Source organism: Ahaetulla prasina, chromosome 1 (genome assembly GCF_028640845.1).
Source record: "Ahaetulla prasina isolate Xishuangbanna chromosome 1, ASM2864084v1, whole genome shotgun sequence".
Classification (NCBI taxonomy): domain Eukaryota; kingdom Metazoa; phylum Chordata; class Lepidosauria; order Squamata; family Colubridae; genus Ahaetulla; species Ahaetulla prasina.
In genome coordinates this window covers 40,789,062-40,801,485 of record NC_080539.1, presented here as the reverse complement: position 1 = coordinate 40,801,485, position 12,424 = coordinate 40,789,062, and the positions used below count along the sequence as shown (strand labels likewise).

General features: G+C 42.2%; 1 protein-coding gene across 3 annotated transcripts in view; it reads left to right on the top strand.

Moving 5' to 3' along the window:
* EML6 (EMAP like 6) overlaps positions 1 to 12,424 on the top strand; it is a 119,610-nt gene that overhangs the window by 51,931 nt on the left and 55,255 nt on the right. For all 3 annotated transcript variants that reach the window (XM_058164933.1, XM_058164932.1, XM_058164931.1), the window contains exons 17-20: positions 354 to 447; positions 8,834 to 8,934; positions 11,418 to 11,620; positions 12,236 to 12,347. In XM_058164933.1, the coding sequence (XP_058020916.1) occupies positions 354 to 447; positions 8,834 to 8,934; positions 11,418 to 11,620; positions 12,236 to 12,347 (510 nt within the window). The remainder of the gene's footprint in view (positions 1 to 353; positions 448 to 8,833; positions 8,935 to 11,417; positions 11,621 to 12,235; positions 12,348 to 12,424) is intronic.

The following is a 12,424-nucleotide window of genomic DNA, read 5'->3' as shown; positions in this document are numbered from 1 at the left end:
TGTGGCACTATTCCTTGATTTGTTTTCTTACCTAAATCTTGTGTGTGTCCGTGTAAATTGGTTATACCTCCATCACAGCCATTTTATGAATGGGCAGAACTGCCAATGGAAGCCATAATGTTTTCAAACTGGCTCTCGAACTATGAAAAATTTGGGAACTGCTAAGTCCTTTCCTAGAATAATTATAGTTAGGAGAAGGAGGAAGAAATAAGTACAAATTAAGTCATGGTGAAGTCTGATTATTGTAGAACATCCAACTTCCTTATTCCTGGCACCATAATATAGAAATTTGCAATGAATATTATATTTGTCACATGATATCTCATGATGAACTATGAATTGGTTTTGTACAGCTGATGGGAAATGCTTAGCTTCGATTGGACTAGACGACAATCATACCATTGTACTGTGGGACTGGAAAAAAGGAGAAAAGCTGGCTGTGACCAGGTAAGAATACTATCATGTTGCATCGATAGTTGTTTATATTTTATATAATACAAGTATTCTTTGTTGCTGTTCCAGGAGGTTTTTTAAAAAAAAAACATACTGTTGACCAATATAGAAAGAGAGATAATGATCACATCAATTATCCCACATTCTTGTATGAGACCTCCATTCATATGCTGTATCAGGAATCAATTTATGGCCCTAGACATACTGGCAGATATATAAGCTGAACATGAAATGGCAGGAAACAGCATCAGACACTCAATTTCTGTCCATATATTTTGAGGATGAGAATAGATAGATAGATAGATAGATAGATAGATAGATAGATAGATAGATAGATAGATAGATAGATAGATAGATAGATAGATATAAGGTAAAGGTTCCCCTCGCACATACGTGCTAGTCGTTGCCGACTCTAGGCGGCGGTGCTCATTTCTGTTTCAAAGCCGAAGAGCCAGCGCTGTCTGAAGACGTCTCTGTGGTCATGTGGCCGGCAAAGGCGCATTGGTTATTCGGGTTTTCTCCCGTGTAAAATTTTACACGGGACAAAACCCGAATAACCAAAGACCTACATACAAACACCCACGAAAACCTCAGAAAACATATGTATGTATGTATGTATGTATGTATGTATGTATGTATATATTTAGGTCTTGGCATTTTGGGGTCTTTTCCCGTGTAAGGTTGAGAGTATCTTGGTGACGTTTCGATGAGTTCTTACTCATCATCCTCAGGCTGATGTCTTCGGCTTCGTGCTTCTCGAGCAAAGAGTGGTCGGAGCTGCCATCTCTCTATAAATACTGGTGGGGAGGGTTGGCTGGCTGTGTGGTTGCATCTTGGTTGGTAGATGGAGTGGGTGTTTGCAGAGTGGTCGAGGTGGGGAGTGTTGCTATGAGCGGGTTGGTTGGCTCTGTGGTTGCATCCTGATTGGTAGATGGAGTGGGTGTTTGCAGATTGGTCGGCTGTTTAGTAGCATCCTGTGTGGGTGTGGTCCTGGTCTTTTGTTCCTGAACTTTGGTGTTGTGGCCTCTGAAGTTCTGTGATGTGATGTCTTGAGCAGATGGCTGTGATGCAGCATCCCGGGCCCTGGTTTGGCTCTGAGTCCGAGGTCCTGTCATGTGTTCCTGGTGTGTGTCAGCCTGCTTTGTGGGGGATCGGAGGGGGGCGCAGCAGCCAGTGGTGTCAGCATGGTCTGGCTTCTGGATGGTGGTGGTGTTTCGTCTGTGGGATGGGATTGGGTTTGAATCTAGTGAGGAAGATTGGTGGTGGCGTTGTGTGTTGTCCTGGGTCCGGGGTCAATTTTCATGGCTGGGAATCATTTGTTGACCAAGGCTGGGTTCCAGATGTCTGGTAGGTGGGAGGTGTCATCCCATTTATTCATATTGTGGGGGTGCTTCTCTATTTCAATGGCTTCCATAATTATTCTCTTGTTATATATATATTCTCTATAACAAGAGAATAATTATGGAAGCCATTGAAATTACAGTCAGTATGCATTGTCCTATGCTTGACCTATTGTCTTTCTTTTTCCCCCCCTTACAGAACAGAAAGATTGGAGAGGAAGGGATTGCAAGAAAATAAACAGGCACACAAGGGAAGCAAGGCACACATCAAAAGCAAAGCACTGGTGCCAGCATCTGCAAGCATGCTACACAAACAGTCCTCTGTATCCCTCATTATGTGCCTGCATACTTTCTTGTAAGGCCTCACTCTCCAATCTCTCCATTCTGTGAGAAAGGAAAATAGGTTTAACACAGGAGAAATTGCCTACAGAAATCACTCCCCTCCCCCTTACGCTGTTTATGTAGCATGATTATGGCTTACTTTCAGTGTGTAGTCTTCATTGCATGCCTGATTTCTCTCTTGTAATGCCTTCTCGCCAATAAATAAAACATAAACATTAATTTCTTTCTTGCTAATTATCTCCATTCCAAATTGAGCATTCCAAAGGATGGGGGAGTGGGGAACAGGAAAGTATTGTTGCAGTCATATGATTTTCCACTTAGCAATTACTTTACTCAGTGATAGAGTTGCCTATCTGAATTGTGGTCACTGAACAAGGACAACATTCCTGGCCTGGCTAAGGTCATTTTCATTTGAACATTGCCTTGATAGCAGTTCTTCCTCTTGTCCTTCAAAACCATTCCCTTTTCCCTCTACAGTTGTCAAGAAAACAAAACGCACTTATTCATACAGTCAAAGAAACAACTTTTCAAATGGTTATAGTTTTCCTGTGCTGTTAGTGTACATTTTGTGCTTCAATTTACCATAACTCTTAATAAGTGTTTAACCTATAGCAGTAATGGTTAACCTTTTTGCCATCGTGTGCCAGGAGGGGTGGGGCAGGGGGGTCGTGTGCGCGCGTGGCCACATCCATAATTCTATGCGTCCTGCCCCCACGCATGTGTGTGCGACCCCCCCTCCTGGCACATGATGGCCCAGTAGGCCCATTTTTCTCTCTCACCTAGCTCCAGAGCCTCTCTGACTCTGGGGAGGGCGAAAATGGCCTACCCCACCCTTCCAGAGGCCCTTCAGAGGCCAGAAACGGCTCATTGTTCCCAGCCTCCAGAGACTCCTAACAGTAAAAAACATCACTTCCTATCCAACTGGAAATTGGATAATGGGCCGTTTCTGGCCTCCAAAGGGCCTGGGGGGTGGGAAAGGCTGTTTTTGCCCTCCCCAGACTCATAGAGAGGCTCTGGAGCCAAGTGTGAGAGAAAAACAGGCCTTCCCCACCACCACCCAGGCCCTCTTGAGGCAGGAAACAGCCTGTTTCCCTACTTCTGAAAATCAGCTAGCTGGCGCACACATGCGCCCTGAAGCTGAGATTGCATGCCCACTGATATGGCTACGCGTGCCATAGGTTCACCATCATGGACCTATAGCATTAGAAGTGCATGTCCATCCAGGTATCAATTATTTTTTAAAAAATAGTCTCAAACGGTTGGATTTTGGGAGACTGAACTGAATCACAAAGTACTTTGAATTCCAGCCACTGGAAATGGCCGCCTGTTCTCCCAGTTGTCCCACAGTGACTGTAGGTAGGTAGCATACAGTACTAGAAATGTAAGTGATGAACAGCTTTGCAATGGTTTACTGTCCATTTTATATGGAGCACTGAATTGTGCAATAAATAGTATCTAACAACACTGCATTCATTAATAGTTTTTCAGCAATAATTGTAAAGGGAAAAATACCAGAATAGCAGCGTGTCAGAAATTATAGTGTCTTTAAAGCTTTGCACAATTATGGAACTGATCTGTGATATACTGCTCCCTTCCTTAGGCAACTCATTGAAATCTGCCCCACTGTTTGGGGGACTGTTTGAAAGAATCCAAGTCACAGTACAAGGAGGATGCAAACTGAGACATAATGAAAATCATTGTGCCTTTCTTAGACTATACAACTACAACATGGCTTCCAAATTATTGTGGCATTCAAAAATTACTTTGCTGTTTCTTGAGTCAAAATCATTTAAATCAAACTATTCTACATTTCTTCTTTTGTTGAATTCAGTGGTGTATTAAAAGGAAAGACTATTCTCTGAAAATATTTCTGTGCAGTTTTTGTGATATAAATGGATCTGCGAATCATTTTTTTCTTTCTATTAAATCACTGCTGTGCCCCAGGCTTATCTTTTTTTCATCCTCATCTTGAATAAATGTTTCCTTGGCATTCTTGGATTTCATTCACTTTTGGAAGCTTAGTAATTTTATTTAGTAATTGCATGCATGAACAAAGCATTTGGGAAAAACTGGGTCATGTATTTCGTTGGTTTTCTAATGGATGTGTTCTCTTTTTAGGAAGTAGCATTTTTCTTTTTTTATATGAGTCTGTAGCAGTTTCTGTTCTTTTTATTCTATTCTAATATGCAGTGTAGGAGGCTATCTTTAATCTGAGATTGCTTAAATTTATAATAGCTTATTTGTTGCCTGATGGATTAAAAGTGATACACATTTAGCACTCTTAAACAATGTCACCCATATTACATTTCTGATAATATGTCTTGACCTTATTCAAATAGAGCTGTATATCTGTCCCTTACAAGTTATTTATTAGTGGATTTCTGCTGTTAGTATGCTATATAAAATTAAATTTCCTAAGTTTTTACTTATTTGGGAATCTATATTTCTTCTATAAGAATCTATTGAGTATACCTTCAATTATATTACAATGGACTGGATTAAATCTTTATAAAATCCAGTTTATGTAGTGAGTTATGTAATTGGATCTCCTCCCAAATAAGCAATAAATTATTCAAAAGAATTTTGATGAAACAGTTCCTAATTAGTTTCCTAATTCCTGTTCAACCTGCAGATTAAGATTTTGTTAAAATTAATTGGATATGAGAGCATGAATCACAATTGAGCAGTCCTTAACTGAGCCGTATCTCTACTAATATATCAGTATGTAACCATGTACTTTCCCATTGACTAATTCTATTATTTAAATAAAAATAACGACTGGATAGATTTAACTAAGGAATGATACATTCAGAGATTTACTATTCACTAAGCCAACTATTTTAGAAGTAAGAAACTACAATTAAAATAAAACTGATTTGTTTGTATGAGAATCTTATTGTATAAACTAGATTCAACAAGGAATACTATGTCATTTACATGTAGTCCTCAACTTACCACAGTTCATTTAGTGACCGTTCAAAGTTACAACAGCACTGAAAAAAGTGACTTATGACCGTTTTTCACGATTTTTAGGATCAGCGCAGCATCTCCATGGTCACAGGATCAAAATTCAGATGCTTGGCAACTGGTTCATGTTTATGATGGTTGCAGTGTCCTGGGGTCATGTGGTCCAATTTTGTGACCTTCTGACAAGGAAAGTCAATGGGAAATCCGGATTCACTGAACAACCTTGTTACTAACTTAACAAATGCAAGAATTCACTTAACAATGTTGGCAAGAAAAATCGTAAAATGGAGCAAACTCACTTAACAAATGTTTTACTTAGCAACATAAATTTTGGGGTCAATTGTGGTTGTAACTCGAGGACTACCTGTATTATATTGATTGTATTAAGATAAATCTATATTAATTCTATTGTTTGTGAAAAGTTCTAATGGTGCTAGAACCATTTGAACTTTTTTAACCCCCACAATTAGTCAAAATAACTTCTAATTTGGAGTTTTAAAATCCTCCTGTAGCAAAATAATATACAGGGGAAAATACATACTAAATGTCTCCTCTATTTTGTCCAGCAATAGTGCTGTAAGATATGTTCACAACTGTTAAAGTGCCACATCCTCTTCTTAATAATACGATGTTACTGTCACAATAGTACTATTTATTTATTTATTTATTTATTTATTTCAATTTTTATACCGCCCTTCTCCCGAAGGACTCAGGGCGATGTACAGCCAAGTAAAAATACACTGTATACAAATTAAAAGAAATTTAAAAAGAACATATTATGATGTGGCCGAAAAATTTAAAACAATTTAAAATCTAAAAATATAAATAACCCCAATAAAATTTTAATCCAGTCCCGCTTGAATAAATAGGTGCGTTTTCAGCTCACGGCGAAAAGTCCGAAGATCAGGCACTTGACGTAAACCAGGGGGAAGTTCATTCCAAAGCGTAGGAGCTCCCACAGAGAAGGCCCTTCCCCTGGGGGCCGCCAACCGACATTGCTTGGCGGACGGCACCCTGAGAAGGCCCTCTCTGTATGAGCGTACGGGTCAGTGGGAGGCAAAAGGTAACAGCAGGCGGTCCCGTAAGTACCCGGGTCCTAAGCCATGGAGCGCTTTAAAGGTGGTAACCAAAATCTTGAAGCGCACCCGGAAGACCACAGGGAGCCAGTGCAAACTGCGCAGGAGTGGTGTTACATGGGAGCAATGAGTGGCTCCCGTTACTACCCGCGCAGCTGCATTCTGGACTAGCTGCAGCCTCCGGGTGCACTTCAAGGGCAGCCCCATGTAGAGAGCATTGCAATAATCCAAACGGGAAGTGACAAGAGCATGAGTGACCGTGCATAAGGCATCCCGGTCAAGGAAGGGGCGCAACTGGCGGACCTATCGAACTTGGTAAAAGGCCCTCTTGGAGACGGCCGCCAAATGATCATCAAACGACAGCCGCCCATCCAAGAGGAAACCCAAGTTGCGCACCCTTTCTATTGGGGCCAATAACTCGCCCCCCACAGTCAACCGCAGCTGCAGCTGACTGTACCGGGGTGCCGGTATCCACAGCCACTCCGTCTTGGAGGGATTGAGCTTGAGTCTGTTTCTCCCCATCCAGACCCGTACGGCTTGCAGACACCGGGATAGCACTTCGACAGCTTCGTTGGGGTGGTCCGGAGTGGAAAAGTACAGCTGCGTGTCGTCAGTGTACAGATGATAACTCACCCCAAAACCACTGATGACCTCACCCAGCGGCTTCATATAGATGTTGAACAGGAGGGGCGAGAGAATCGACCCCTGAGGCACCCCACAAGTAAGGCGCCTCGCGGTCGACCTCTGCCCCCCTGTCAACACCGTCTGCGACCGGTCAGAGAGATAGGAGGAGAACCACCGATAAACGGTGCCTCCCACCCCCAAGCTCTCCAACCGGTGCAGCAAGATACCATGGTCGATGGTATCGAAAGCCGCTGAGAGGTCAAATAGGACCAGGGCAGAGGAACAACCTCTATCCCTGGCCCTCCAGAGGTCATCCACCAACGCGACCAAAGCTGTCTCCATACTATGTCCGGACCGGAAGCCGGACTGGAACGGGTCTAGATAGACAGCTTCATCCAGGTACCGGGGAAGCTGCCACGCAACCACACTCTCTACAACCTTCGCCACAAAGCGAAGGTTGGAGACTGGACGATAATTTCCCAAAATAGCTGGGTCCAGGGAAGGCTTCTTGAGGAGGGGTCTCACCACCGCCTCTTTCAAGGCAGTGGGGAAAACCCCTTCCAACAATGAAGCATTTATAATTCCCTGGAGCCAGCCTCGTGTCACTTCCTGAGTGGCCAGCACCAGCCAGGAAGGACACGGGTCCAGTAAACATGTGGTTGCATGTAACCTCCCCAGCAACCTGTCCACGTCCTCGGGAACCACAGACTCAAACTCATCCCAAACGACCTCAACAAGATGTGCATCCATCATCCCGCCTGGATCATCGCAATTTTGGTCTAAGCTATCCCGAAGCTGAACGATATTATCGTATAGATAACCGTTAAACTCCTCAGCACGTCCCTGCAGGGGGTCCTCCCGCCCCCCCTGGTGAAGGAGGGAGCGAGTCACCCGAAACAGGGCGGCCGGGCGGTTATCTGCCGATGCAATGAGAGTGGAAACGTAGGAACGTTTCGCCTCCCTCATTGCCACTAGGTAGGTCTTAGTAAAAGATCTCACTAGTGTCCGATCAGCTTCGGAACGGCTAGACCTCCAAGAACTCTCTAGGCATCTTCTCTGGCGTTTCATCTCCCTCAGCTCCTCAGAAAACCAAGGAGCCAATTGAGACCTACGCCGGGTCAGAGGCCGCAAAGGCACGACACGGCCCAAAGCCCCAGCCGCGGCCCGTTCCCAGGCCGCAACTAGTTCTTCAGTCGTGCCGTGGGCAAGATCCTCAGGAAACGGCCCAAGCTCCGTCCGGAACCTATCAGGGTCCATCAGGCACCTGGGACGGAACCAACACATTGGCTCCGTCTCCCTGCGGTGGTGAGCGGCGGTCCGAAAGTCCAGGCGAAGGAGAAAATGATCTGACCATGACACTGGTTCCGTGACTAAATCTCCTAATTCCAGATCATTAATCCGCTGTCCAGAAATAAAAATCAGATCTAGTGTGCCTCCCCCCATGTGTGTAGGGCCATCAGTTACTTGAATCAGGTCCAAGGCCGTCATGGAAGCCTGGAACTCCTGAGCTACCATTGATGATAAGCCGGCCGATGGCAAGTTGAAATCCCCCATGACCAAAAGTCTGGGAATCTCAACTGCCACCCCGGCAAGCACCTCCAGCAGCTCAGGTAGGGCTGTAGTCACGCAGCAAGGAGCCAGGTACGCGATCAACAGTCCCATCTGATTCCGATGGCCCCACTTCACAAGGAGGGATTCACAACCAGCTATCTGAGGCACAGTGGATTCCCTCGGCTCTAGGCTTTCCTTAATCACAACCGCCACCCCCCCCATCCCTACCTTGGGCCCTTGGCTGATGAAATGCATGGAAACCCGGAGGGCATAGTTCAACCAGGGGAACACCCCCCTCTGTGCCCAACCAGGTCTCCGTAATGCCCGTAAAGTCCGCGGACTCCCTCTGAATAAGGTCACAAATCAAGGGAGCCTTATTAACCACGGACCGGGCATTGCACAGCATCAGCCGGAGACCCAAGCCGGAGACCCAAGTACAAAAATCTATTCATTTATTCTTTATTTTTTAATGTTTTGCAGGGGTCACAAAGATAAGCTCTTTGTAATAAAGTGCAACCCTCATCATGCTGATAAACTGGTGACTGTTGGAATAAAGCACATCAAATTTTGGCAACAAACAGGTAGTAGAATTTATCTTATTTCATCACCAAAAACTTGATTCAGATAATTTAGTTTTCCATTACAGACACAGTAAAATTTTCCTATGACTATTCTGTATGTTACCAATCTTGTTTGAGGATGTACATACTTGATATACAGCTAAATTGTGTTGTTGATATCTTGATTTATGGTGAAGGCTTGAAACTCTCAGGAGCAAAAAAAAAAAGCGGGGGGAGAAATGGAAAAATTAGCGGGATATAAAGGAAATTTTTTAAATAGCCCTTGGTTCTATTCCTATTGGAGGACTGGATGCTGGCAAACCAATAGTAAAGTTAGAGTTAGGGTTAGTAAACTCATCCAGAATTACTTTGAAATGAGATGGATGGCAAATAAATTTGATAATAATAATATTAATAAGTTTATTTATAATTTAAATTAATAGATAGATAGACAGACAGACAGACAGAGAGACAGACAAGTGGAGAACCAGTTTGGTCTAGTGGACACCAGGCTTGAAAGCAGGAGACCGTGAGTTCAAGTCCCGCTTTAGCTAAGAAGGACAGCTAGGTGACTTTGAGCCAGTTACTCTTTGTCAGCCTAACCCACCTCACAAGGTTGTTGTGGAGAAAACAGAAGAAAGAAATTGTGTTGAATATATTTGTCACCTTGAGTTATACGTAAAAATCATAAAATTGGGATATAAATAGATAAACAAGCAAACAAACAAATAAATAAAATAAAGTTGGGCTCTGCAATTAGCACTAGGTGAAACGATTCTAGGCATCTACCTGTCCCATTTTATATGGATCCAAAAATACCTTGGAATCATATCGGATTTTGGCAGCCTGTGGTGCAACTATTTTTTCCCCTCCAAAAAATAAGGGCACTGTAACAAGATTTATTTTGTTTTGTCTTTGGAAAAACCCAATTACCCCAAACCACAAATCATTCTTCATTTTGAAGATGTGATCATATTATTGTCATATCCTCTGCAGCTCAGATATCAAAAACATTGTAAAAAAATAAATAATAGAATAGAATAGAATATAATTTTTTATTGGCCAAGTGTGACTGGACACACAAGGAATTTGTCTTGGTGCATATGCTCTCAGTGTACATAAAAGAAAAGATACGTTCATCAAGGTACAACATTTACAACACAATTGATGGTCAATATATCAATATAAATCATAAGGATTGCCAGCAACAAAGTTACAGTCATATAGTCATAAGTGGAAAGAGATTGGTGATGGGAACTATGAGAAGATTAATAGTAGTGCAGATTTAGTAAATAGTTTGACAGTGTTGATGGAATTATTTGTTTAGCAGAGTGATGGCCTTCGGGGAAAAACTGTTCTTGTGTCTAGTTGTTCTATTGTGCAGTGCTCTATAGCGTCATTTTGAGGGTAGAAGTTGAAACAGTTTATGTCCTGGATGTGAGGGATCTGTAAATATTTTCACGGCCCTCTTCTTGATTTGTGCAGTATACAGGTCCTCAATGGAAGGCAGGTTGGTAGCAATTATTTTTTCTGCTGTTCTAATTATCCTCTGAAGTCTGTGTCTTTCTTGTTGGGTTGCAGAACCAAACCTGACAGTTATAGAGGTGCAAATGACAGACTCAATAATTCCTCTGTAGAACTGAATCAGCAGCTCCTTGGGCAGTTTGAGCTTACTGAGTTGGTGCAGAAAGAACATTCTTTGTTGTTCTTTTTTGATGATGTTTTTGATGTTAGCTGTCCATTTTAGATCTTGCGATATGATAGAACCTAGAAATTTGAAGGTTTCTACTGTTGATACTGTGTTGTCAAGTATTGTGAGAGGTGGAAGTATGGAAGGGTTTCTCCTAAAGTCTACCACCATTTGTACGGTTTTGAGTGTGTTCAGTTCCAGATTGTTTTGGTTGCACCACAAGGCCAGTCATTCGACCTCTCGTCTATATGCGGATTCGTCATTGTCTCGAATGAGACCGATCACTGTTGTGTCATCTGCGAACTTCAGTAGCTTAACAGATGGATCATTGGAGATGCAGTCATTGGTATACAGAGAGAAGAGAAGTGGGGAAAGCACACAGCCTTGGGGGCCCCCTGTGCTAATTGTACAGGTATTTGGTGTGATCTTGCTTAGCTTCACCTGCTGCTTCCTGTTTGTTAGGAAGCTTGTGATCCACTTACAAGTCTGTTTCGGTACCTGTAGCTGGTTTAGCTTAGTTAGAAGAATGTCTGGAATGATGAATAATGCCTAAATAATGCCTCTCCCCTAGCAAAAAGTTATCCAATATGTAATGGATGGTATCATTATACTTGGCTGTTTCCTTCATCTTCTACCTACCAGTTTATAACGTTGTTTCCTTCAAGATATGCAATTCAAGAAAAACTAGAATTTTCTTTCTTTGTCTCCGCCCCCAACATACCTTTTGTCCTCCCCTATTGGTTTTTAGTAATAGATAATTGAAATGTATACAATCGTTTATAATAATCCTTTTTGGTCTATCATAACTATTCAGGTGGTGGTTTTACCTCAAAACGTGGCGTGTTTGGAAATATTGGGAAACAGGAAACCATGATGAGTATTTCCTATGGACGGCTAGAGGATCTTGTTTTCTCTGGATCTGCAACTGGAGATATTTACATCTGGAAAGATGTTTTGTTGGTTAAGACAGTAAAAGCTCACGATGGGCCTGTATTTGCTATGCATGCTTTAGATAAGGTAAAAATTGTTTTGTCGTGCAACTCTTTAAATCAGCTGCATCTTTTCATGGGATTGTATAGCTATTTCCAGCCTCTGCATTGTTAGCTCAGGACACGAAATATTTGGTTTAAGGATTTGCCAACAGGTATCCTGTATGCTTTAAAGAACTTTTTTCCTACAAAACTGAAGTGCTACCGAGTTTAAGTATGCATACATAATTTGGGTAAATTTTGGCTTTAAACACCCCAGAATAGTATTTGAACTGGATAAGTACTATAAATTTCTCATCCCTGTTTCCAGTAAGCCAGTTTAAGGATAGATGGGATACTTTTTGCATTTGGAACTAAATAAATGCTCCTTTGAACATGAACATAGTAATCTTAATTAATGTAGCCACTGTGTATTTATGGTTTCTTGCAATCATTCTTTTAATATTTGATGTTCAGATTGAGTACTATAGCCAAAAGAGCATCATTCATAGATAAGAAGGAAACAGCAAGCTTGGGGAGACAGGATTTGCAGAAACGTATGAATGAATGTATTTCATTTTGTAATTCAGTGACATTAATTTTTTATTACCTAACTTTATATTGTCAATGTATTAAACAGAACTATAAATCTGTTTCTGTTCAGGGCTTTGTGACAGGTGGAAAGGATGGCGTTGTGGCACTTTGGGATGATACATTTGAGAGGTGCTTGAAGACATATGCCATCAAAAGAGCAGTGCTCTCTCCTGGGTCTAAAGGTATAACTAATCTAAGTTACAATAGGCAGGAATAAAGGCTGCTTATAATAAAACATATGAAGAGACATTGCAAAATC